A 27,086-nucleotide genomic window follows, 5' to 3' on the forward strand; every position below is an offset into this window, starting at 1 on the left:
GTCAGGGAGCTGGGCTGGGGGTAGAGACCCACCTGGGTCCAGCTCCCTGCCCTCCCCATGGCAACCCTCCCCCCAGTGCCCGCCCGCCTGCACAGCATCAGCGCCAGGCAAAGGGTTAACAGCACAGCCAGGAAGCAAGCAGAGAGGAGGGACAGGACTATGGGTCAGCACTGAGGGGCATGGGCAGAGCCATGGGGCGGGGGAAGCCCAGGGCCATGGGTCAGCACTGAGGGGTGTGGGCACAGCCGTGAGAGCACAGGGCTGTGGGGCAGGACAGAAGAATGTGGGCCCAGCTGTGGGGCAGGGGGAGCCCGGGCCAAGCCATGGGGCAGGACAGAGGGGCGTGGGCACAGCTGTGGGGTAGGGGGAGCCCAGGGCAGAGCCGTGGGGCAGGACAGAGGGGCATGGGCACAGCCATGGGGCAGGGGGAGCCCAGGCCGAGCCGTGGGGCAGGACAGAGGGGCGTGGGCACAGCCATGGGGCAGGGGGAGCCCAGGCCGAGCCGTGGGGCAGGACAGAGGGACTGGGCACAGCCATGGGACAGGGGGAGCCCAGCCCCGAGCCGTGGGGCAGGACAGAGGGGCGTGGGCACAGCCGTGGTAGCCCAGGGCCGAGCCGTGGGGCAGGACAGAGGGACTGGGCACAGCCGTGGTAGCCCAGGGCACAGCTGTGGGGCAGGGGGAGCCCAGGGCCGAGCTGTGGGGCAGGACACAGGGGCGTGGGCACAGCCGTGGGACAGGGGGAGCCCAGGCCGAGCCATGGGGCAGGACAGAGCGGGTGGGCACAGTCGTGGGACGGGGAGCCCAGGGCCGAGCCGTGGGGCAGGACAGATGGGCGTGGGCACAGCCGTGGTAGCCCAGGGCCGAGCCGTGGGGCAGGACAGAGGGACTGGGCACAGGCTGAGCCATGGGGCAGGACAGAGGGGTGTGGGCACAGCTGTGGGGCAGGGGGAGCCCAGGGCCGAGCCGTGGGGCAGGACAGAGGGGGTTGGCACAGTCGTGGGACGGGGAGACCAGGGCCGAGCCATGGGGCAGGACAGGTGGGCGTGGGCACAGCCATGGTAGCCCAGGGCCGAGCCGTGGGGCAGGACAGAGGGACTGGGCACAGCCATGGGACAGGGGGAGCCCAGCCCCGAGCCGTGGGGCAGGACAGAGGGGCGTGGGCACAGCCATGGTAGCCCAGGGCACAGCCGTGGTAGCCCAGCCCCGAGCCGTGGGGCAGGACAGAGGGGCATGGGCACAGCCATGGGACAGGGGGAGCCCAGCCCCGAGCCGTGGGGCAGGACAGAGGGGCGTGGGCACAGCCGTGGTAGCTCAGGGCACAGCCGTGGGGCAGGACAGAGGGAGCGGCTCAGCGCGGTGGGGAAGGTGCCGGCAGCTGTTGGACAATGCCCCCATTGTCCCAGCAGAGCAGCTGCGGGGCGGGGCGGGGCAAGCTACCTTCCAGAGCCGGGGCGGGGTGAGGGGGAGCAGGCCCAGCCAACTCTCTCCCCCCCCCCCCGAGCGCAGGGCCAGGCCCAGGCGCTCCATCTGACTCACGCCCCAGGAACTGCCCAGCTCGGCGCGTTTCCTGGTGGAAAGTTGGAGCTGGCGCTGGGCCAGACGCAGCAGCAGGGCCGGGCCTCGGGCAGAGCTGCTCCTCCTCCCGCCCCGCCGCATGGTGCAGGGACCCCTGGCCAGGGCAAGCCCCTACCTCGGGCGGGGCAGGAGGGGGATGGGGCAGCAGGACACCAGCGAGCTGGGGGGCTGCCCTGGGCCCCGCACTCGGACGTGGGTCTGGTCTCCAGCACGCGCCGCAGGCGGGGATGAGCCCCAGGTGGTGCAAACATGCCCCTCACCCCCCTCGCTGCAGCCCCAGGCTGGCAGATGCCCACCCTGAGAAGGGAGCACCCCTCTCCTGCCCCTCCTCCGTCCCCTGAAGGCCCTCGTCCCCCATGACCTCTGCCCCGTCTCCTCCTGCCACCGAGCTGGGACCTGGCTGGACAGGAGCAGGGGGTTGCAGCTAGCCCAAGGGATGGGCCCTGAACAGGGAGGGCAGCCTGCCCCATGCGCCCACCGGGCGAGGTCAAGGGCACATGCTGGCTGGGGGGAGTGGCGAGGGGGGCGGAGCCCTAGCGTGAGAACAGGCAGGACTACCCGGCACCGCCCAGCACTGGCCTTGCCCCTCGCTGGCTGGTAAGACGCCTGCACCCCCTCCTGCAGACCAGCTGTGGCATTAGCCCACTAGCCCAGACAGGCTACACACCTACCAAGCCACCGGCCCCAGCCCATCCCCCAGCCACTCAGCACGCGCTCCCGGCCTGGGACCCCCACCTGCAGTTCTGTGCCACTCGTGGGCCGAGGGCACATTCTCGGGGAGCAGTCCCTGGGCGGGCACCCACTGCTGGGATAGACACAACCCTCAGCCCCGCCGCGTGACCCTGCGCTGCCCACCCCCCACGTACGTGCCAAAAGCCCTACGGTCAGAGCGCCAGCAGCTGCTGGACTCACCCACCCCCCAGTGCCTAAGTGCGGCCATCCCCCAGCCCTGAAGGGCCTGCGGCAAGCCGGACAAAGCCCCTGAACCCTGCCTAGCAGCACCCCCAGGGCTCTCCCCAGACGCTGCCTGCAGCAGGTCCCACAGGCAGGGAGTCGGGGTCCCCCTCCCTGGGGCTGCCTTGGTCTCCACAGCCTCTGACCTTGGCAGCGGAACGGAGCAGCTGGAGGAGGACGAGGAAACGGACAGCCAAGGATAGCACAGGGCCCTGCACCTGTTGGTATGCCAGGGCCCGCCTGTGGGGGCTGGGGGTGCAGGAAGCCGGCCTGCTGTCCGTCTGTCCCTATCCCCCCCTACCCCCCGTGTGGCAGGGCAAGCCAGAGCTCCCGCCTCGCACAGACTGGGTGGGAAAGGGTTAAGGGCAGCCCTGCCCCCCACGGCATTCAGACATCCCTATGCCAGCACCCCCCAGGGGCCAGCAGAGGGGAACCCCCCCTCCAAGAAAGCCAGGACCATGCTGCCCCCCCGCACCACTCGCTCAGAACACAGCCGGCGCCAGCTCTCCGGCTGCAGGCTCCCCACACCCGAATGAATGAATGCAGTCGCCCCCGCCGCCCGGCGCTGCTCCCCGTGGGGGGCAGGACCCAGCCCCATGCCCCCCCCCCCCCCCCCAGCACGCTGCTCCCTCCCCACCAGCGAGGGGTGGGTTGCTAACCTGGGGCAGGGCTGGGTTCCGGGGCCGGCCTGGACACTCCCCCTGCTGAGGCGGCCTCCACGTGCTGCTCCCGGGTCTCCTCTCTCCTGCGGTACGCCTGGCGCGAGCCCCCGCCCTCCTCGCCGCCCGCCTGGCGTTTGGGGGGGCAGCTGACCAGGCCCGGCACCGTCTGCACCCGGGGGCCGGCAACGGGGCGCCGCATGGGCATGGCCACGGGGCGGCGGACGCGCTGCAGGGAGGCGGGCACGATCTCGGGTGGCAGGTGCAGGTACTGGCGCAGGTGGCCGATGCCCTCGTTGGTCAGGTACCAGTAGCAGTGGCGCCAGGCGAAGGTCTCACGCACCAGGCCCCGCGACCGGAGCGAGCCCATGGCCCGCAGCACCTGCAGGTTGGTGATGCCAGGCAGCTGCGGGTGGAAGCTCTGCGGCCGCTTGTCCTTCTTGGCCACCATGACGCCCTCGCGGAAGAGCAGCTCGTAGATGGCCTGCAGCCGCTCCAGCGGCATCAGCATCCCTGCCACCATGGCGGGCACGGCGCAGGGCACGGGCAGCACGCGGCCAGGAACAACCCTCTCCGCAGAGCAGCCGGAGCAGCGTGCCTCCCTCCAGGCCTGGCTCAGACCAAGCAGCCGGAGCAGCCGGGCCAGTGGCAGCAGCTCCACCCCTCCTCAGGCATGGGGGGGGGTGCCCGCTCACTCCCTGGCTGTGACACACACGCGGATATGGGCGCTGCGGGGGGGGGGGGGGGGGCGCAGACTCAGCAGCCCCTCCCGGGCATCACACACCCTCCTGACCACGGGGAGGGGGAAGGAGAGAAAGCCGCCAGATTTGCCGGCTCTGCTCTGGCCAGGAGTTTCATCATAGTTTCCCCTCCAGTTTCCCACAAGTGGGGCGGGGTGAGGGGAGCGTGGGGCTGGGGGAGAGGGCCGGCACCCGGAGCTTTGCTTTCCACTGCACACGACTCGGCAAAGGCGAACTGACCAGACGGGTCCGGCCGGGGGCCAGTGCCCCACGCGGCGAGGGGCAGAGCCTGGGCACAAGGGCACGAGGCCAGGGGGGGCTGGATGGGAGACGCCAGGCTGCATTTCCACGCCCAGGGCAGCCTGCCCGACTCTGGTCCCTGCCCGGCCCCGCCCCTAGCAGGCACATCCCTGTCATTCCTGGCACCCTGCCGGGGAGGCCAGGCAAGGAGGGCGTTGGCCGGCTTTAACCACTTCCATGCCAGCCCATGTTTGGTGTGGGAGAGGAGCTGCTCTCTAGGGCTGACAAGCCAGGAAACAGCACCCGGCCTGGGGGTCCCAGACTGACCAAGCCCCCCAGCCGGTGCTCACAGCACCCCACTAGCTACACAGCCCCCTGGAGGAGTCAACACTGCACTGAGGGGAAACTGAGGCACTGGGCAGGGACAGGAGCTGCCCAGCAGCACATCGCAGGCCAGAGCCAGGAACAGAACCCAGGAGTCCGGGTGCCCAGCCCCTGCTCTAGCTGCTAGGCTCCACTCCCTGCCTGCAGGGTTACACCGAGCGCTGCCCACGCCTGCAGCTGAGCACACGCCCGGCCGCCCTGGAGCAAACGGGGCAAAGTGCCCCAAGCCCGGCTCAGCGCCCTGGGGAGACACCTCGCGAGCAGCCAGCGGGTCACCGGGGTGGTTACGTGGCCCAGCCCTCGAGCCAGCACCTCCTGTCCCACAAGGCAAAGGCTCTGTACCCCCATCTCCCCTGCCCCACCCCAGTCTGCGCAGAGCAGCGTCTGCGCAGAGCAGCCCGAACGCCCCTTTGTGGAGACCCCACTCACAGCACCAGACCCCCTCCCGCAGCAATGCTGGGCCGGACCCAATGCAACGCAACACAGGGGGTGGGGTGGGGTGGGGAGGGAAGGTCAGCTGCCAGGGCCCCAGCCCTCTCGGGGCACCATACTGGGACCAGCCCCTGAGGGAGGGCACTGCCTCCCACCCCAGGCTCCAGCCCCACCAGCCGGGCAGCAGAGACACAGGCCTACACCAGTCCTGGCCGCACAGAGCAGAGGAGTCACCTGCCCCCCCAACCCAGTAACCCCCCCCCCAGACACCTGTACACACCCACCCCCCACCTGCCCCCCCGACCCAGTAACCCCCCCCCAGACACCTGTACACACCCACCCCCCACCTACCCACATGTCACAGAGTGTGGGGGAGACGAGATGTGACGAAGTGTGACTGTTCTTAATGTTTCCTCTGAATACTGTGTGGGTGCCTCAGTTTCCCTTATGCATTTCTTAAGTCTCCCGTGTGCATAAATGGCCGACACTCTGTATCCTGGCAACAAATGGCCGGGGCCCTTCCCCCCTTGCAAGGGAATAGCTAAAGGTGAACAAAGAGATCAGGTGACCTCCTGGCCCGGGAAAGAGACAAAGGCCAGAAAGGAGGAGCTGGGGGGGGGGGTTCAGTTTGGAACTGGCTGGGGACGGGGAGCGAGGGCAGACAGGGGTGTCTGGCTCGTGGGACCCCAGAATGGACCCGGCCGAGGGGTCCTGTTCGCCACTGTACCTACAGGCTCTGTTTTAGACGGTGTTCCTGTCATCTAATAACCACGCCCCGTTCCTCCGAAGACGCCAGCTGTCCGGGAGATCCGGTGGGAGGACACTGGCTGAGCTCTCCAGGACCCTGGAGGAGGCCAAGGCAGCACTGGAGCGGCTGAGTGCAGAGGTGGGCTCGCTGGGGGGGGGGGGGGGGGGGGGTTGCTGTACATCTGGGAACAGAGCGAGATCCCTGTGCACTCTGGGTAGGGACTCAGAACCAGGATGCCTGGGTTCTCTCCCAGCTCTGGGAGGAGAGGGCAGCTGGTGGGTTGGAGTGAGTGGGGGTGCTGGGAGCCAGGACTCCTGCGTTCACTCCCCGGCTCTGGGAGGGGAGGGGGTCTGGTGGGTTGGTGGCTGGCTAAGAGTCACATCTGACTGCGGAGTTGGGGTGCGTGCAGGACCCTCTGGCTTCCCCAGGACCCTGCCGGGGCGGACTCGCTGTGGGAAGCGCACGGAGGGGCATATGCTGAATGCTCCCAGGAGAGACCCAGGAGGTGAAGCCGTGTGAGCTTCTTGCCCTGAAGACGGTCTGCTCCAAGAGAGAGGAGGCTCCCCAAAGTCCTGACTGGCTTTGTGGGGAGCAGTTTCAGAGCATCGCCCGGGGATGCTGTGACACAAGGCCCTGCACCCCCAGCTTCCTGCGATTAATCATGACTCTCAGCCAGCCAGTAAAACAGGTGGTTTATTTAGACGACAGGAATACAGTCCAAGACAGGTCTTGCAGGTGTCTTCCCTCAAGGCCAGTCTCCCATCCCCCAATGCAGACGGTCCCAGCCAAACCCCCCACTCAGCATTCACAGACCACAGTAAGAACAGTCCCAGTTCGTCACATCACACAGACCCAATAAACCCCGTCCAAGACACCTATACACACTCATCCCCCACCTACCCCCACAGACCCAGTAACCCCCACACACACCTGTACACACCGATCCCCCCACCTACCCCCACAGACCCAGTAACCCCCACACACACCTGTACACACCGATCCCCCCACCTACCCCTACAGACCCAGTAACCCCCCCAGACACCTGTACACACCGATCCCCCCACCTACCCCCACAGACCCAGTAACCCCCCCACACACCTGTACACACCGATCCCCCCACCTACCCCCCCAGACCCAGTAACCCCCACACACACCTGTACACACCGATCCCCCCACCTACCCCCCCAGACCCAGTAACCCCCCCACACACCTGTACACACCGATCCCCCCACCTACCCCCCCAGACCCAGTAACCCCCCCACACACCTGTACACACCGATCCCCCCACCTACCCCCCCAGACCCAGTAACCCCCCCACACACCTGTACACACCGATCCCCCCACCTACCCCCACAGACCCAGTAACCCCCCCACACACCTGTACACACCGATCCCCCCACCTACCCCCCCAGACCCAGTAACCCCCCCACACACCTGTACACACCGATCCCCCCACCTACCCCCCCAGACCCAGTAACCCCCCCACACACCTGTACACACCGATCCCCCCACCTACCCCCCCAGACCCAGTAACCCCCCCACACACCTGTACACACCGATCCCCCCACCTACCCCCCCAGACCCAGTAACCCCCACACACACCTGTACACACCGATCCCCCCACCTACCCCTACAGACCCAGTAACCCCCACACACACCTGTACACACCGATCCCCCCCACCTACCCCCACAGACCCAGTAACCCCCACACACACCTGTACACACCGATCCCCCCCACCTACCCCCACAGACCCAGTAACCCCCCCACACATCTGTACACACCGATCCCCCCACCTACCCCCCCAGACCCAGTAACCCCCCCACACACCTGTACACACCGATCCCCCAACCTACCCCTACAGACCCAGTAACCCCCCCACACACCTGTACACACCGATCCCCCCCACCTACCCCAGTAACCCCCCCAGACTATGCAGGACCACACCCGGAAAGAAAAACTTCCGCCACCTCTTCTGTCCTTCAAACAAGCCACGCCCTGGCCACGCTCCCCACAGACCAGGACACACCAACTCAAGGTGTCACCAGGCGCAGAGCTTTCTCCATGGCTCTGATGATTAACCTCCCAACAACACACCTCTCCAGGCCCTACACAGCCTGTCACAAGGTGTGTGTACCTTATCCGAGTGCCCCAACAGCAGCTGTGCGGGTGAAGCCAGACAGTCACTAAGCTCTCCAATGAACTGGCACAGGAAATGATAACGAGCCACAAAACACCACAAAGCGACGGCCAGGTCTGACCTCTCGGTCCTTGTCCACAATGGGACCCGCACACCGTCCAAAGAAACTCCCACCTCAGCTCAAAGAACAGGAGTACTTGTGGCACCTTAGAGACTAACACGTTTATTAGAGCATAAGCTTTCGTGGGCTACAGCCCACTTCTTCGGATGCATATGTCCACGGAAGCTTATACTCTAATAAATGTGTTAGTCTCTAAGGTGCCACGAGGACTCCTGTTGTTTTTGCGGATACAGACTAACACGGCTGCTACTCTGAAACTACCTCAGCTAGACACTGAAACCTCTGGCCTGAGCGGAGACGCTGCTTTTCCGGCTCATCACAGCCTGTGACCCGTGAACCCCCGTTTGGCCCGGCCACAGGGGGTTAACGGGGCCCGGCAACCCGCGGTCCCTGACTGGGCTGCACTGTGTGGCGCTGCGAGTCCTTCCCCAGGCCGCAGAGAGCTCGGCAGACAGCCCCAGAGAAAGGAGTCGGGGCCCGAGCTGCCCACAGCAGAGCCCACTGGGGCACGGGGCTCCGGGAGCAGCCGCCCCCAGCTGGGCACATGCCTGCCCGGGGCGGCCATGGGGACGGAGCCAGGCGCTCTGCTGCCCCCCGGGCACACAGCCACAAGCGCCCGCGGGTCCCAGGCTCTGAGCCCAGCACCCTGCCAGCGCCACAGGGAGGACTGCAGCCAGCCAGGGACATTTACCGTCCCCAGAGCCTGTCAGCTGAACCTAGCCGAGGTCTCGCGCATGCCTGGCTCGCCCCGGCCCCCCGAGCACCTGCCCCGGCCCTGCAGCCAAGCCCCATTCGTCACAGCCTGGGAAAGCCAGACAGAGCCACGGTGCCCGGGGGAGGGGCAAAGCAGCTGCCTTTCGGGGTCTCTGCCCGGGGCTGGGTCCTGCACGCTAAGGAGCCCGGATGGGCTGGCTGCCAGTCCCAGAGCACTGAGCCCCACAACACAACCCCCACCCCCCCACCTCCACAGGAGCCAGGCCTGCCAGGGTCAATATTTGTTCCACCACCAACAGGCTTCACTCCTGGGCCTGTCTGTGCCAGAGGAGGGAACAGCAGGATGTGGGGGGGGAGGGAGCAGGTGGGAAATGGGGGAGGGGAAGAGCAGGCCAAGACGGAAGGGCCGAGTGCAGGCTGGGAAGAGGGGGCAGACAGGAAGCTGAAGGGGGGAGTGGGGCTTGCATCGTCCAGGGTGTCACTGCAGGGGTGGTTCCTGCTGGCCCCAGGCAGGGCAGGGCTGGGGGCCAAGGCCCACAAGCTCCCCCCATGCACTGGCAGCTCCAGCCTCCTGCCCTAGATTTTATGGGGCTCAGGGCTACGTGCCTGCAGTGCTGGCGACCGACAGCAGAGGGCAGCAGCGCCCTGGGACGCTGCACCTGGGAGCAGGTAACTGCTGCTTGACCCCTGGGGGCACGGGGGGTGGAGGGGCAACCCGGAGCCCAGGGGCACCCGGGACCAGCTGGGGGCGGAGCGGCTCCTGACACTGCAAACCGCCCGCCTTGGAAAAGGCTTTTCCACTGCATGAATGATAGACCCCCCCCACACACACACCACAGACCCAGACAGATGGACCCCCCTACTCCCGACAGACAGACCCCCAACAGACCTCCCCAGGCCTCTACCGCTGACAGACTCCCCCATGTCCCCCCCAACAGGCAGACAGACCCCCCCAACCCCACCCATCGCTGACTCCCCCACACTCCCCAACACCCCCCCACCAAGCAGATGGACCCCCCCCACACCCCATCTCTGACTCCCACACACACCCCGGACAGACCCCCCCCACCGCCTGACAGACCCCCCCACAACACCCCCTTCACTGACAGACTCCCCCCCAACAGACCCACCCCCAACACCCCGTATGCCATCCCGATGCGGACACCTGCCCCCCCAACAGAAATTTCCTCCCCTAACACTGACAGGGACACACACATCCCACGAGCCCCACACAGTCAGCCAGGAAATCTGAACCCCTCTCCCCACCCCACGGCCGAGCAGCCAGAGCCCCCCACAGCTGCTGTGCAGTTTGCTCAGACACTGGGGTGATGCGGGACACCCTAGAAGAGAGCACGAGGCCTGGGCGGCGCAGCCCCCACTCCCAGGTCCCAGCCAGACTCCGCCCCACGGCCCCCTCGCCAGGGTGGGTTTGGTGACACTTTTCCTAAGGCTCCCAGCCCCAGGGGACCCACAGCACCCACATGGCCTGCGCTACAAGGGACCCCCGGGCTCCCTCCCCGCCACGGCCGGCCGGGGCACGGGACCGAGCTGGGATCCGAGCAGGAGCAGGGAGGCGACGTTACTGCTGGGACTCGGCCCACCGGCCTGGGGACGAGGATGGGTTGTGGGTTACAGACCCAGCCTGGGAGCGACAGAGCCCAGGAGCTGAGCAAGGGGCGACGGCATCAGTCTGGAAGCGCCTGCGTGAGGCACATGTTTAAGGGGCTCGCCCGGCTAGCGAGGAAAGGGCCAACGCGAGCTGAGGCTGGGAGCTGGAGCCAGGCAGAGCCAGCTGGGACAACGGCTGCATCTCTACCCACGAGGGACGGGTGCCCGTCGCTGCACAATCCCCAGCCCACGTTTCCATCCAAGGTGGGACGCTTCTCTACAGCCCGGGACAGGCAGGAGACCAGCCGGGAAAGTTGCCATGGGCCCCGGGACCGGCAATCTGGCAACCGCCTCCTGCGCCCCCCACCCCGACTCCGCCTGGCCTTTCCCCCCGCCTGCGCCCCCGCCCCGACTCCGCCTGGCCTTTCCCCCCACCTGCGACCCCCACCCCGACTCCGCCCGGCCTTTCCCCCCGCCTGCCACCCTAACCCGACTCCGCCCGGCCTTTCCCCCCGCCTGCCACCCTAACCCGACTCCGCCCGGCCTTTCCCCCCGCCTGCGCCCCCGCCCCGACTCCGCCTGGCCTTTCCCCCCGCCTGCGCCCCCGCCCCGACTCCGCCTGGCCTTTCCCCCCGCCTGCGCCCCCGCCCCGACTCCGCCTGGCCTTTCCCCCCGCCTGCGCCCCCCGCCCCGACTCCGCCTGGCCTTTCCCCCCGCCTGCGCCCCCCACCCCAACTCCGCTCAGCCTTTCCCCCCGCCTGCCACCCTAACCCGACTCCGCCTGGCCTTTCCCCCGCCTGCGCCCCCCACCCCGACTCCGCTCAGCCTTTCCCCCCGCCTGCCACCCTAACCCGACTCCGCCTGGCCTTTCCCCCGCCTGCGCCCCCGCCCTGACTCCGCTCGGCCTTTCCCTGCCTGTTGCCCCACGGCACCGTCGCTCGCTGTGCGCCCAGGGGCCGCTGGCGCTCCCACCCCCTCTGGAGAACCACACTGCCCAGCCCCCCGCTCCCACCCACGCAGCAGCAGCGTCCCTGGTGCCCTGCACCGGCCGCTCACAGGCGAGCCAGGCCTTTCGGTCACCGGGGGAACCGGAGACCCCTAGGACCCAGCCCCAGGGAAGCCTGGCTCTGCCGCCCTCCGAACAGCCACCTCAGCTGCAGCTGGGACTCCCACACCACACGCAAGCTAAGCAGGGTCGGCTCAGATCCCTCCTCGGATGGGAGACTGCTAAGGAATACTTAGGGGGTGCAGGGGGCCCTCCCCCCGGCGGCGGCGGCCCGACGCGGGGGTCACCGCGCCGCCCCTTCCCCCCGGCGGCGCCGGCCTGACGCGGGGGTCACCACGCTGCTAGCGGTCCCATCTTTAGGATGACACGTGACACTCCTGGTTCCTATCCCCTTCCCCTGCCAGTAGAGCGCCGGGCAGGGTGCCGCGATGCCCTCCAGCCCCGGGTAGAGGCACAGACACAGTGCTTAGGCGGCTCAGATGAAGCTCCACCCCTGCATGATGTGACTAACTGGGCCTGTTCTCACGGTGGTCTGTGAATGCTGACAGGGGAGTGTTCTGGGATAGTCTGCATTGCAGGATGGGATCTGCCCGAGGGCGCATACCTGAGTGTGTAACATGAGAACCCAGGAAGGGGTTGAAGGCGAGGCGACTCCTTAGCCCAGGAAACTGAACAAAGGCTGTGGGAGGGGTCGCTGAAAGCAGAGGGCTGGAAGCAGGCAGGGAGAGAGGGCTGGGGGGCATAGATGGCTCTGACCTCCCAAGGGGGGCTGGGCTTGAATGCCCGGGGACCCCAAGATGGACCTAACTGAGGGGGTCCCTGTTGTCTGTGCCTGCAAGACCTGTCTTGGACTGTATTCCTGTCATCCAAATAAACCTTCTGCTTTACTGGCTGGCTGAGAGTCATGGTGAATCGCAGGAAGCCGGGGGTGCAGGGCCCTGAGTCCCCCAATACTCCGTGACACATGGCACCTCAGCCCCCCCATGGAGCCAGGGGGATCCGGCCACGCGCCCCCCAGAATCACAGGGAGGCTGGGTTTAGCCAATGGGGGAGAAACGGCTCATTAACCCTGCAAGCGCCAGAGACCCCTGGGGGGAAACTAACCAGGAAACAGCCCCCCCCTTCACCCGCCAGGAGTCCTGCTCTGCCCCGCTCCCACTCCCCCACCCCCGCTTCCACCCCAGCCTTTCAATGGGCCAGCCACCCCCCCAGCTCACTCCCCAAGGGACACCCCCGACCAGCTTGGCCTAACAGTGAAATCCTTGCTGGTCTTAAAAACAAAAATGAAGCTTACAAGAAGTGGAAGATTGGACAAATGACCAGGGAGGAGTATAAAAATAATTGCTCAAGCGTGCAGCAGTGAAATCAGGAAGGCCAAATCACACTTGGAGTTGCAGTTAGCAAGAGATGTTAAGAGTAACAAGAAGGGTTTCTTCAGGTATGTTAGCAACAAGAAGGTGGTCAAGGAAAGTGTGGGCCCCTTACTGAATGGGGAGGCAACCTAGTGACAGGTGATGTGGAAAAAGCCAATGTACTCAATGCTTTTTTTGCCTCTGTCTTCACAAACAAGGTCAGCTCCCAGACTGCTGCACTGGGCAGTACAGCATGGGGAGAAGGTGACCAGCCCTCTGTTGAGAAAGAAGTGGTTCGGGACTATTTAGAAAAGCTGGACGAGCACAAGTCCATGGGGCCGGATGCGCTGCATCCGAGGGTGCTAAAGGAGTTGGCGGGTGAGATTGCAGAGCCATTAGCCATTATTTTTGAAAACTCATGGAGATCGGGGGAGGTCCCAGATGACTGGAAAAAGGCTAATGTAGTGCCCATCTTTAAAAAAGGGAAGAAGGAGGATCCGGGAAACTACAGGCCAGTCAGCCTCACCTCAGTCCCTGGAAAAATCATGGAGCAGGTCCTCAAGGAATCCATTTTGAAGCACTTAGAGGAGAGGAAAGTGATCAGGAACAGTCAGCATGGATTCACCAAGGGCAAGTCGTGCCTGACTAACCTAATTGCCTTCTATGAGGAGATAACTGGCTCTGTGGATGAGGGGAAAGCAGTGGACGTGTTATTCCTTGACTTTAGCAAAGCTTTTGATACGGTCTCCCACAGTATTCTTGCCAGCAAGTTAAAGAAGTATGGGCTGGATGAATGGACTATAAGGTGGATAGAAAGCTGGCTAGATCGCCGGGCTCAATGGCTAGTGATCAATGGCTCCATGTCTAGTTGGCAGCTGGTACCAAGCGGAGTGCCCCAAGGGTCGATCCTGGGGCCGGTTTTGTTCAATATCTTCATTAATGATCTGGAGGATGGCGTGGACTGCACCCTTAGCAAGTTTCCAGATGACACTAAACTGGGAGGTGTGGTAGATACACTGGAGGGTAGGGATAGCATACAGAGGGACCTAGACAAATTAGAAGATTGGGCCAAAAGAAATCTGATGAGGTTCAACAAGGACAAGTGCAGAGTCCTGCACTTAGGACGGAAGAATCCCATTCACTGTTACAGACTAGGGACCGAATGGCTAGGTAGCAGTTCTGCAGAAAATGACCTAGGGGTTACAGTGGACGAGAAGCTGGATATGAGTCAACAGTGTGCCCTTGTTGCCAAGAAGGCTAACGGCATATTGGGCTGCATTAGTAGGGGCATTGCCAACAGATCGAGGAACGTGATCGTTCCCCTTTATTCGACATTGGTAAGGCCTCATCTGGAATACTGTGTCCAGTTTGGGGCCCCACACAAGAAGGATGTGGAAAAATTGGAAAGAGTCCAGCGGAGGGCAACAAAAATGATTAGGGGTCTGGAGCACATGACTTATGAGGAGAGGCTGAGGGAACTGGGATTGTTTAGTCTGCAGAAGAGAAGAATGAGGGGGGATTTGATAGCTGCTTTCAACTACCTGAAAGGGGGTTCCAAAGAGGATGGAGCTCGGCTGTTCTCAGTGGAGGCAGATGACAGAACAAGGAGCAATGGTCTCAAGTTGCAGTGGGGGAGGTCCAGGTTGGATATTAGGAAAAACTATTTCACTAGGAGGGTGGTGAAGCACTGGAATGCGTTACCTAGGGAGGTGGTGGAGTCTCCTTCCTTGGAGGTTTTTAAGGCCCGGCTTGACAAAGTCCTGGCTGGGATGATTTAGTTGGGAATTGGTCCTGCTTTGAGCAGGGGGTTGGACTAGATACCTCCTGAGGTCCCTTCCCACCCCGATATTCTATGATTCTGTGACAACAGAGGACCTCTGCTAGCTCAGCCCTACCCCTGCCCAAACTCTGCTGGTGCCCCTCACTCCCGACCCGCAGCTCCCTGCTAGCCCAGCCCTGGGTTCCCCCCAGCTCTGACTGTGCCCCTCACTCCCAACCCCAATCCCAGGTGCGGGCTGCCCACACACACAGATCTGCCAATGGCACCTCTCCCCCTTATTTATAGAGTTCAAGCCGAGCAGGACCACTATGATCATCTAGTTGGAGCCGCTTGGTCCCACAGGCAGAAGATTCCCCCCCCGGCCCCCCGTGACCCTGCACCAGCCCCTAGCGCCTGGCTGAGCTAGTGGGTCTTGTGACAAACCTCCATCGTTACACAAGCTGCCCTGGCCGGTCTGACCCCTGACAGAGACGCCCATCCCACTGAACTGTGCTACCATCCACGGCTCACGCCTAGTCTGAATGACCCAGCGTCCACCCCCAGCCGTGGGGCTGAGCACTCTAGTGCTGATCCTTGCCCTGGCAGGTACCCCAGTCCCTCCATGCAACGTGCTCTGCTGATGCCCCTCACTCCTGACCCTGGGCTCCCCCCAGCCCTACCAATGCCCCTCGATGCGGCAGCCTCCAGCCCGGGAAGTCTGTGCTCAGGAGAGGCCCTGCTGATGGACTTCGTGGTGGAGACAGAGGCCTGGCCAGCTGCAGCCTAGTTCCGGGCTCCCAATGGGGATGGGACGGTCCCCCGTGAAGCCCTTCAGAGTTCGCAACCACCCCTGGCTCTTGGCCAGAGCACTCCCCCCCACCTGCCCCAGGGCCTGGGACCGCTGCAGTCAGCACGGCTGGGGCGCCAGGGCTTTCCGTGCTGAGCCAGGAACAAAGCGGCTGTTTGTGGAGGGCAGTGTGGCCGGAGCCAAGGAAGGGCCTGGAAGCGGCGGGGAGTGGAGGCCAGATTATTCATCGGGCTGGAGCTGGCAGGGGGCTCAGGCTATTCTCACAGTAAATCAACCAGGCAGACAAAGCGGACGCCCCTCCCCCTCGGCCCAGCCCCCTCGGCCCAGCCCAGACCCCCAGCACCAAGCCCAGCCCACCCCGGGGCAGGAGCACCTGCTGCAAACCAGCCCTGAGACCCACAGCCTGACAGCCACGATCCCCCGCAGGCCCTTCTCCCCTCGGCACTGCCCCCCCGCCCCGCTAGCCTGCCCTAGGGCAGCTGGGGCTTGACACAAATTCACCTGTGGGGGGCGCCAGGACCAGCCCGTTAACCCCTGAGCCACACAGCCCGCCCCCCGCAGGGACTCGCCCTGGGGCCCCTCCCCGGCAGGGCCCATCTGCTGGGCTTTGGGACAGGGACGAGCCCAGACACATCTGCCCCCACCATGCCCAGCGCAGGGCAGCCAGTGGGACAGGCGGGCGCTCCCCACTGCCTGGCCTGATCGTTACCAGCCAGGCAGTGCCTGAAGGCTGCAACGTGCCAAGTACAGTCCCCATGATGGTCCCGGTGCGTTTCCAGCCAAGCCTGCGTGTTTATGTAATAACAGAGCCCGCACGGCCCTGCAGTGCCCCTCAGTCCCGACCCACAGCCCCCTGCTAGCCGAGCCCCGCCCCCCCACCTCTGCCAACACCCCTCAGTCCCCACCTGCAGCCCGTTAGCCCAGCCCTTCCAGTGCTCCTCAGTCCTGACCCACAGCCCCGATATCCCAGCCATGCCCCCCGCAACTCTGCCAGTGCCCCTCAATCCCGATCCACACCCCCTGCTAGCCCAGCCCTGGTCGGCCTCCCCCAGCTCTGCCAACACCCCTCAGTCCCCACCCACGGATGCCTGCAAGCCCAGCCCTGGACTCCCTGAGCCCCAGCTCTACCAGTGCCCCTCAGTCCCGACCCACAGCCCCAATATCCCAGCCTGTCCCCCCAGCTCTACCAGTGCCCCTCAGTCCCCACCCGCAGCCCCAATATCCTAGCCCTCCGCTCCCTGACCCCCAGCTCTGCCAGTGCCCTTCAATCCCAAACCACAGCCCACTGCTAGCCCAACCTTGGGCTTCCCACAGCTCTGCTGGTGCCTCTCAATCCTGATCTGCAGCCCCCCCCCAATGACCCGCAGTCCTTGATGCTATCTCCCTTATCTAGACACAGCTAGATGAGTTGGTGTCTGTACTGGGGCCAGAGGGTGCTCAGGTCTAGACATTCCCCCCCCACACCCTCTCTGAGACAGGCACCGGCTGGAGCCCCAGCCCCTCGGGGCGCAGTGGGGAGAGTCGCCCCCAGGAGAGGGGCCTGGGTCAGAGTGGGGTCCCCATGTTGGGCACTCCATTAATGAACTCAGGCTGGGCCGGCTCGGCTCCACAGGGACACCTGGCCAAGCCAGACCCAGACCCAGACCCCAAACAGGGCCGCTCCGCACAGCTGTTCCCCTGACACAGCCTGCTCCACACCCCACACCCCGTTCCCTGCTCCACACAACTTCCTTTGCAGCCTCAGCCGCAGGAAACCCCCCAGCCTGTGACAACAAGCAACCCCCAGCCAGCTGGGCAGGGGCCATGAGCAAACACCATCGCCACAGGATACGGCAGCCCAGCCCAGCCCAGCCCACGGCCCCTTTGGCGCTGGGGGGACGGGGCTGGGGCTGGGCCCCACTCGGTGCCCGGGCGATGACAGGTGCCCTGAATCGCCAGCCGCGGCTATGCCCGGAGCCGGGCCCGGCTCTGGCGCAGTGCAGCAGCCTCGGGGTCAGCGTCCTGCCGGCTCTGGGGTGGAGCACAGCGAGCTGGTCTGGGGTCCCCGGCACCGGGCACAGAGGGGCCCAGCAGGGGCAGGCGTTGGAAGCGGGCACAGGATCGCGGCCCGTCCCAGGGAGCGACGCCCGGGACTCCCGCTGCCCCCGGGCACCGAGGCATGGGCTGGCCCCACTCCACGGGGCACCCCCCAGGCCCCGGGAGGAGCAGCCGGGCCAGGCCCCCCCGAGCCCCAGGGCCCACCCCAGAGCCAGCTGCAGCGGCGCAGGGGGACGCCGGGCCGGTACCTTTCAGCGAGCTGATCTCGTGCTGGATGCAGCGGGACGCGGCCATGGCGGGTCCGGGCAGCCGCTGCCTCCCGGTCCTGCCCGGCTCTGCGGGGCCGGCTCCGGGGGGCGGGGCTCCATCAGGCTCCGCCCCCCGCCCCGCCCCCCGGGCCCGCGCCAACCAATCCGGGGCCGGGGCTGCGCCCATTCATTGATCTGCGAGCGCGGCTACTGCGGCAGCGCGGGACGCGCCGCCCCCTCCCCTCCCCTCCCCTCCCCCCAGGCTGAGCCCCTCCCCCCCCGCCGCATCTACTCCGGGCCGAGCCCCTCCCCCCCCCCCCCCCCCGCTTCAAACAATGAGATTTTAGAACAAGACGGAACCTTAGCCCCCCCCACGCCCCCTCAGGCCCCTCCCCCACACCCCCTGCGCCCCCTCCCCCCACGCACCCCCTGCACCAGGGCACCCGCACCTCCCACTGCCCCTGCAACGGGGGGGGGGTTCCCCGTGACCCCCGACCCGGGCACTCGGTTTGGGGAAAACTCCAAATGCCGCCCGCGGTGCCTACGCCCGGCAGGGGCGGCACGGGGCGGGCGCTGGCCCCAGAGATGGCTGGTGCCACGGGCCGGCTGAGCCCACGGGGCCCGTCCCCTGCACCCCCTGCACGCACGGGGGCCTGGCCCCACAGGACGCCTCCCGCCCCAAGGCCCCCAGGCTCTCGCTGAGAACAACCCGCTGGAGAAGCCAGACCCTGCCCGGCTCTGGGCCTGGCCCCGCACCAGTACATTCATGGCCCCTCTAAGGGCCAGTCGTAGTCAGCCCCAAGCGCCCCGGCCTGGCCCCCCGCCCACCGCCCTGCCAGGGTAGATCTGCACAGCAAAGAGAAACCCACGGCTGGACTGGGGCAGCCGGCTCGGGCTCTGGGGACCCCGCAGAGCTCGACTCCGTTGCCAGCTCGCCTGAGCACCCTCAGAGCGGTCTGCAGCTCAGCGCCCAGCGTGCGATGTGGGGCACGGGCAGCACCATGACTGCGAGGCGCAGGGTGGCCACCATCGTACCAGCCCAGTGTCCTGCTGTGCCGGGCGGCAGCCTGGGCCCAGGGCTTGGCCCGGCAGGAGGCAGCTGCTTGCTCCCAAGCAGGGGACAGGAGCCGACCCGGGGCAGTTAGGGGGCTCTGAGCTCAGGGTTCCTGGGAGGCTGGCTCTGGCCCCACAGCTCTGCCTGGAGATGCGGAGCTGCTTCCACAGCCCCATGGGAGGGGCAGACCCCACCGGGCATGGCTGACAATGGCCCCGGGGGCTGGAGAGTGGGCAGCATGTCCCAGGGAGCCCCCCAAGGAAGAGAGGAGCAGTGAACATGACCCATGGGGGAATGGTCCCTGAGGCCCTGCCCCTCCCCCCACAACCACCCCATGCACACCCAGGGCACAGGCCCTGCCCCTCCCCCCATGCATGCTCAGGGCACATGCATGGACACGACAGGTCCCGCAGCGTCCCACGGGGACCAGGCCCTGCACGCCCAGAGACGCTGTCCTCGCTGCAGGGCTGGGCTCTGCGTCCTGGCAGGCTACTCCCTGCCCGGTGCCAGCTCTGTGCTAGTCCTGCAGGAGGGTAATAAATCCAGAGCAGGCGGCCCCATGCCAGGGCTAGCCGTGGGGTGTAGCACTGTGCTGACACCACCCTGCTGGGAGAGGGGGACTGGGAGCCCACAGGGCAGCAGGCGAGAGAGGATGGGCAGAGGGCCAGGCCTACCCTGCAGCTTCCCTGGGCCAGGGCAGGGGATACGGAGCTTCGTCCCAAAGCAGCTTTGGGGGCGACTCCCTCGAGGAATCCCAGCTCGGCCCTGCTTTGGCCCCAATGTCAGCACTGGAGGTGGAGCTGCCCCCGGGGCCGGTGGCTGCAGGCTGGGGGTGCACCAGGCCTAACGGGGACTGGGAGGCCTCAGGAGCTGGCGCTGCCAGGCCGGCGGCTCCAGCCTCAGCCCACGCTGGGAACTAGCCACAGCCCCTCCTTGCCATTCCCCCCATCCTGGCCCTGCACCCTTCCACAGCCCACTCGGCAGGATCGACTCCCGCAGTCACTGCCCCTGCAAGGCCCTGGCTGGGCTCGGCACCTCCTCACCCTGCCAGCCAGCATGGCCCATGGTCCTCTCCAGCTCCCCCCCAGCACCTACCCCCAGTCCCCGTGCTCACACAGCCACGGCACACCGCCCCCTCACCGCCTGCCAGGGATCTCCAGCAGCAGCCAAGCCCCGGGGAATTCACCTCGGGGGGACCGGCCGCGCTGGCCCCAGGGGGGGAAAGCAAAGCACCCGGGAACACAAGCACAGACAGAATGGCAGTGACAACCCCAGCACCCTCTCCTCAGGGAGCCGCCCCAGGACCAGCAACAGGCCAGGCATGGAACCCAGGAGTCCTGAGCACTTTAACCAGGAGACCAAGTGGCGCCTCTCAGCGCCCATGAGGCACGAGCCCGGGGGGGGGCTGCAGCGAGGACCCACCCGGAGAGGGGATACCGGTTATCCGAGGGCAGGGTGCCCGGGACGGACGGCGAGGCAGCGCAGTGCCCCCAGGGCAGGCGGGCGTAGCAAACCGTAGCTGAGTGTGAGCAATGTACAGAGCTAGGATGGGGACTGAACCTGCGACCAGCAGCCCCTGCTCCAGCCCCGAGGAGGCCAGTGCCGGGGGGAGGAGCAGCCAGCCTAGCGCTGCCCCAGCCACGTCGGCACCCGGCTCGGCACCCCTGCAGGGGACCCCCGCTCAGCCAGCCGGGGGTGGTGGGCTCAGGGCTCCCCTTGGCAAGACAGCTCTGCTAGGGCTCAGACCGCACCCTGCTGGCAGGGCCCATTCTGCAGGGCCAGCACGAGCCGGGCACACGCCAGCCCCGGGCAGCGTCATGCTGTCCCTCCCGCATAGGGCAGAGATGGGGCACGGCGAGGACGCAGCCCCCCAGGGCCAGACACAGCTGGGGGCCACACTCCATACCCATGGGCGGGCACAGGGGGCACAGCAGCTGAGTAGGGCACGGGCACGGCCGGGACTGGGAAAGCCACAGCCCCTGACAGCGACACGCCTCCCCCTGCCAGGGTCCCGCCAGGGTCCCACCGGGCTCTGTCCCCTCCCCACGTATTCCAGACACTCTAGGCAGAACGGCACCTGCATCCCGGGACTGGCCCAGCCAGGGACCTCCAGGAGTTCCCCTCCCTGGGGCCCATCCACACCCTCATGCCCAGCTGTGCTCCGCACCCCCCCAGCAGCCCAGAGTTGGGGGGCAGCAGCCTGCCCGTCAGCCTCCCGAAGGGGCAGACCAGGCCACATGCATTTCCCCTTCAAGGGCAGGCCTGGCTGGGAGGGCGGGGGGGTGGCCCTTGCACAGAGCCAGCCCCCAGCTCCCCTGCATCTGTCAAGCCTGGAGACGGCCCTGGCGGCTCAGAACCAGAGACCTGGACAGGGCTGGGAGGGGAGGTCCAGGGGAGGGCTGGGGTGAGGGGCGGACTCCAGCGGGGGGGGGGGGGGGGGGTGAAGGGGAGGACTCTGGGGGGGGAGGACTCTAGGGGAAGCCAGAGGAGTTTAAATAGCTACAGAGATTCCATTGCTATTGACATGTGCCCAAAGCCCTGGGCTCCAGAGAGCCTGTAATCCCAGCCAGCACGCGCCCGTCTGACACCCGCCCCACCGCAGCTCTGTTCCCAAACCCCCAGCCCTCCCACAGAGCCCCCACACGCACCCCGGCCCTGTCCCCCCAGCGCACACCCCTGCCCTCCCGTGCTACCAGAGCCCCCTCCACCCATCCCCACACGCACCCCGGCCCTGTCCCCCCAGCGCACACCCCTGCCCCCCCATGCTCCCAGAGCCCCCTCCATCTATCCCCACACGCACCCCGGCCCTGTCCCCCCCAGCGCACACCCCTGCCCTCCCGTGCTACCAGAGCTCCCTCCATCTATCCCCACATGCACCCCGGCCCTGTCCCCCCAGCGCACACCCTTGCCCCTCCGTGCTCCCAGAGCTCCCTCCATCCATCCCCACACGCACCCCGGCCCTGTCCCCCCAACACACACCCCTGCCCCTCCGTGCTCCCAGAGCTCCCTCCATCCATCCCCACACGCACCCCGGCCCTGTCCCCCCAGCGCATACCCCTGCCCCCGCTGCTCCCAGACCCTTGCAGAGGGCACAGCAGGGTCTCACACACGGGGGAGGGGGGGACCCTGCAACAGGATCTCACAGACGTGTCCTGAACTGCCCTGGGCCTGCTGCAGGTGCGTCTCAGAGGGAGGATGGGGCAGCTATCAGAGCCAACCCCCTTTTCCATAGGGCCCCCGGGGGGAACAGCACCCCCCAGCATTAATGCAGTGCACTCCCCGCTCCAAGCCAATGGATCCACCTGGACCCCAAACCCACAGCAGCTGCCAGCTCCTGTGCCACAGACATCACCCCGGAGCCCAGCTGGGCCCCAGACACAGCCGCTCCGGCCTTCCCAGCATTTACAGCCCCAGCCCCACGGCGCCCTCTGGGCCCAGGAATGAGGCCATGGGGCCTGGTGGGCCCAGCAGGGCAGCTGGTGCCCAGTCGGTGTCTGGCCCCGGGCCCCCAAAGTCAGTGCGTGCTGCAGGTGCTGGGGTCCTGCCCACCCCCGGCTCGCTCAGCCTGAACACATCAGAGGGGGCAGCCCTGCCTTCCCACATCAGCCCAGGCCCCAGAGCCTGGCTCCAGCCACCCCCCACGGCCCTGCCTGGCTCATCCTAGACGCCCCTGGGCCCGAACCCCAGCCCTGGCAGCTGGTCCCATCAGAGCCGATCCCCGCGCCGGACGAAGGGCTCCTGCCGGCAGTGCCTGGTATGCCCTATTATGGGAACAAGCACACGGGCGCTCCCCTGGCCCAGCCCAGGCGCTCGGAACAGGAGCCCCAGCCCCCCCTGGAGCACCATGGGGCCAGCCGGGGGGCAGGGCTGGTACCTTTGTATCTCTCCCGCACCTCCTCGTAGGCTTGGATAAAGTCCTTCTCCTCCGGGTTGGGGGGCAGGCTGCCGAGGCTGAAAGCGGCCATGGGTCAGCGCAGCGAGAGCTCCTGGTGTCTCTCATGGGTGCCGAGCAGGGGCTGGGGCTGGCAGGCATGGACCGTGAGAGCCCAGCCCAGCCCAGCCCAGCTGCTGGACTGACATTCCAGCCGGCCTGGCCCTACCCCTTAAAGGAACAGCCGCCCACGGCTCCAGGGCTGGGAGGAGCCGGCCCACGCGGCCTGCCCCCTGCGGGGCAAAGCCAGGATAAAGGGGGTGCTGAGCCCCCTCGCCCTGGCACGGCACCCACTATACAACACTGCAGGAAGGGAGCAGGGCCGAGCCCCGTATCACTCAGAGGGAGGGGCACAAGCCAGGGCTCCCCATACTCACCTCTGACCCACTTCACCATCCAGGGTGCAGCGGGACATCCAGCCCGCCCCGCCCCCAAGCCCAGCGAGCCGGGGATGGCCCAGACAGAGTCCGATGGGGAATTATCCCCCGGCCCCAGACAGGCCAGGACCCACGGCCCTTCCAGAGCACCCAGAGCTGTGAGCCGGCCTAGCGACCGCTGCCCAGCCACTGGATGCAGCCAGCTCGGGGGTGCAGCGCGGCCGCCCACGGCTAACGCACAGAGCGGCTGGGCAGCCCAGCCAGACGACACATGCAGCTGACGCAGCAGAGGGAATTGGGGACAGGCCAGTCACAGACACGGCGCTGTCGGGAACAAAGGACGAAGCCCAGCATCCTGGCACCGGAACACAGGCCTCGGGGGCTTGGGGCAGCACAGGCTGGTGGGTGTCCCCCGCCCCCACGCCGGCCTGGTCGCAGCGAGCTGGAGATACAGGAGCCTGCAGAACAGAGCTCTCGGCGCAGATCATGGCAGCCCCAGAGCGCCCGCGGCTGAGCGCTGGGGGACGGGAACGCACCTCGGGGCCAATCGCCCAGCCTCTGCCGCTCAGTGGCTGTCCGAGCATCCGGCTCTGTCTGTCTGCCCCCCCTTCCCGATTTCCTCCTAGGGCGAATGGCAACTCCACTTTGCTCACCAGACCCCCGCAGCCTGCACCCCCCCGAGGAGCCAGTGCCCTTCACCTGCAGCTCCCCCCCACAGACCCCCCAGCTCCTCCTCCGCCCCGCAGCTCTGCCAGGATAGCTGGAAATGCCTTTGCTCCTCCTCCCCTGCTGCGTCCAAGCCAGGCCGAATCCTGTGGCAGTGAATCCACTTGCACGGCCCTTTCCCCGAGCTCCCTGGCCATCGGCGGCTCCCGGACCTGGCTGGGCTGCACACGGAGCGCGTGAGGCTCCTTCGGAAGGGACCACGTCCTTTTATCACGCGGCGCATTCACCCCCGGCTTGTCCCCGGCAGCCAGGCGACCCGGGGGATTTGTAAAGCCCCGTCTCTGAACTCCGGCCCTGCCATGTTTCCAGCTGCCCCTCCCTGCGCTCAGATTCCCCTCGTCCCCACGGCAGGGCCCGACACCCCCACTCCCCAGCATGGATGCCACTGGCCAGGACACAGCCTCTGCTCTGCCCGGCTCCTGGGCCTGCACCGGCCTCGCTGCCACGGCCCGTGTGCACGCATGGGCTCATGGCGCCAGCCACCGCATGCCAGGGCGCTGGGCGCCCCCAATGCACAAGCAAAACCCCTGGCAGGTACCCGTGGCCTGCCCCAGCTGTGCCAGGGACCCGGCCAGCGAGGGCAGAGCTCGGAGCCAGCGAGGGCAGAGCTGGGGGCCGGCGAGGGCACAGAGCTGGGGGCCGGTGCAGTCGGTGCGCAGACTCTGCAGCAAGGTGCATCTGGCCGAGCCCCCGCGCCCCAGGCCGGTGACTGCCACGGGCTGGGATTTGCAGGGTGACTCACTGCTATTCTGAGCTGTCGGGCCCCCATCTGGCTCCGGGACGGCATCTCATTTGCAGCTGCTCCAAGTCAGGAGCGGGAGGCCGACGGGCCAGGTGCCCGTCCCTGTGCCAGGAACGTTGGTGAGTCACTGGGAGAACCAGGTGGAGGCGGGAGCCCCACACGGGAGGAGGGAGCATCAGCCCTAAATTTAGCTGCCCAAAGCCTCGGGTAACCCAATCTGGTACGAAGGGCTCAGCAGGAGGGAGGGACAGAGCCTGGCGCCCGACAGAAATAGCGCGGAGGGAATTCATTCACCGCCAGGGACATGCCGGCCACTGCCCACAGGCACAGCACACAGGACGGCACTGCGGGCACTGCTCAAGGGCAGAGGGGCTCGTCCAGGGCCATGCTGCCCGACCGGGGCGTGGACAGGCCGGAGCCGGTGGGGACCCAGCTCTGCCTGGCACTCGGAGACTGGTGCAGGGAGGCTGCAGCCACGCAGGGTCCGTGCCACCCACAACCCTGGGGAAATCCCTCGCTGCGGCGTCGCTGCGCCGGGCCCTGAGCCGGATCGGTCCCACGCCTGAGCTGCTATCACCCCCTGCCCCTCCCCCCACGGCGCATGCCCCCGCTCCACGGCGCACCCCTCCCCTCACCACCAACCCCCCCACACACACACCTGGGCACCCCCCGCCCCCACGCACAGTCCCCCACCCCACAGCACACCCCTCCACCAACCCACACACACGCACCTGGGCACCCCCCAGCACAGACCCCCACCCCACAGCACACCCCTCCACCAACCCACACACACGCACCTGGGCACCCCCCACCCCCACCTCCCAAACACAGACCCCCGCCCCACAGCACATACACATGCACCACAGCCCAGAGCACCCCCTGCCCCTCCCCCCACGATGCATGCAGCCCACCCCCGCCCCCCAGCACAGACCCCCACCCCACAGCACACCCCTCCCCTCACCCCACCACCAACCCCCACACATGCACCACATCCCTGGGCACTCCCTGCCCCCACCTCCCAGCACAGACCCCCACCCCACAGCACACCCCTCCCCTCACCCCTCAACCAACCCCCACACATGCACCGCAGCCCAGAGCAAGCTCCCCCCACCCCACCCCACTGCAGGGCACCAGGGGGAAAGCACAGATAAACCCACCCCACTGCGCTGCCTCACCCAGCACCTAGGCAGACACTGGCAGACCCTGCCAGGAGCTCGATGGCAAACCCCCCAGGACCAGGGCATCTGGGATGCGGGGCAAGAAGCCCCCCACCAGGGAGCCCCCCAGCCCCCCTCACTCCAGTGCTCACTTGGGGTGCAGAACCTGTCACACCACGCAGAACCACCCACGGAACCGAAGGCACCAAGCCCACCCAGAGATAGCCCCTGCCCCACAGCGCCTGCACCACGCAGAGCCACCCCCGCGAGCCCCACCCCGCCCATACCACTCACAGGCCCACTCCCCCACAGAGCCCCATCCCAGTTCCAGTCAAAGCACCATTCCCCCAGTGCCCCACCCACACCAGTCAGAGCCCCGCCCCCCACAGCCCCCAGTGCCTACACCCACACCAGTCAGAGCCCCGCCCCCCACAGCCCCCAGTGCCCCCCATCCCGGTCAGAGCCCCTCTTACAGTCCCGAGTGCCCCCATATCAGTAAAAGGTTTGCCCCACCCCCACAGGCCCCAGTGCCCCCCATATTGGTCAGAGCCCCGCCCCACACAGCCCCACCCATACCAGTCACAGCCTGGCTCTCCCCACAGCCCCACATGGGTACAGGTCAGAGCCCCCCCACACACACACACACACCCACAGCTCCCAGTGCCAGCCCCGCCCCTACCACTCAGAGCGCCCCCCATCAGTTCCGCCCCCCCCAGAGGTTAGAGCCCCACCCCCAGTCCCCTCCTTACCGGTCAGAGCCCCTCCCACAGCCCCCCTTAGAGCTCCGCCCCCACCCCGGGTGACTCAGTGCTTCTGCGGTCACCAGCTGCTTTGGCTGGGCCAGGCCCTGTCCCGGGCCTCAGGCCTTATCCCCACAGCGCCCCCCGCAGACGGGGCAGGGCTGGAGACGCCCCCTCCCAGGCTGTAGCAGGGGGCTCTGCCCTCCCGGTGGGCTGCGGGGGGTCGGCGTGCCCCCTGCAGGGCCGGGGGTCACGGGGTCTGGATGCGGAGCTGTTGGCTGACTTGTTCCCACTGCCCGTCTGTCCTGCGTGTAGCAGCCGCAGCCCCGGGGCAGCGCGGCCCGTCCCCAGAGCCCCACAGCGCAGCTCTCAGCTGTGCCAGGCGCCGGCCAGACGCTTTGTGGGCCGCATGGGCATCAGGGTGCACCTTCAACCAGTGCAAGGGCATCCTGGGGGGCCGGGGGCTGCAGGGAGACCTCCGCCCTCACATTGACTGAAGCTGAGGAAACCCCATGGGCCCATCTGGTCAGTCCCTGGGGCCTGGGCATGTCTGGCCTGGGGGCCCTCTGCCCCGGTCCCTGGGCTCTGCCCATCCTGGTCTGAAATGAGCCCACACCCCAGGGGGGTGACTCCCAGTCCCCATCCCGCTGCCGGGGGCTTCTCCAGGACCTTCCACCTGTCACGGAGTCCCTGGGCAATGCTCTGGAACTGCTCCCCACAAAGCCAGTCAGGACTTTGGGGAGCCTCCTCTCCCTCGGAGCAGACTGTCTTCAGGGCAAGAAGCTCACACGGCTTCACCTCCTGGGTCTCTCCTGGGAGCACTCAGTGTGACGG

The 27,086-nt window shown here is 66.9% G+C and overlaps 1 protein-coding gene across 9 annotated transcripts in view; it reads right to left on the bottom strand.

The window, feature by feature from the left end:
* The window catches only part of PLEC (plectin), a 124,784-nt gene that overhangs the window by 86,630 nt on the left and 11,068 nt on the right, over positions 1-27,086 (bottom strand). For 4 of the 9 annotated variants that reach the window (XM_054018941.1, XM_054018939.1, XM_054018940.1 and 1 more), the window contains exon 1: positions 3,191-3,757. The exons of 2 other annotated variants lie outside the window; for them this stretch is intronic. In XM_054018941.1, coding sequence (XP_053874916.1) covers positions 3,191-3,713 — 523 coding nt within the window. In that variant the 5' untranslated portion in view covers positions 3,714-3,757. Of the gene's footprint in view, positions 1-3,190; positions 3,758-17,525; positions 17,592-22,453; positions 22,577-27,086 lie in introns of those variants that run through there. 3 more of the 9 variants (XM_054018945.1, XM_054018953.1, XM_054018950.1) reach the window with 3 other exon arrangements.

The sequence above is a fragment of the Malaclemys terrapin genome, chromosome 2 (assembly GCF_027887155.1).
Source record: "Malaclemys terrapin pileata isolate rMalTer1 chromosome 2, rMalTer1.hap1, whole genome shotgun sequence".
Classification (NCBI taxonomy): domain Eukaryota; kingdom Metazoa; phylum Chordata; order Testudines; family Emydidae; genus Malaclemys; species Malaclemys terrapin.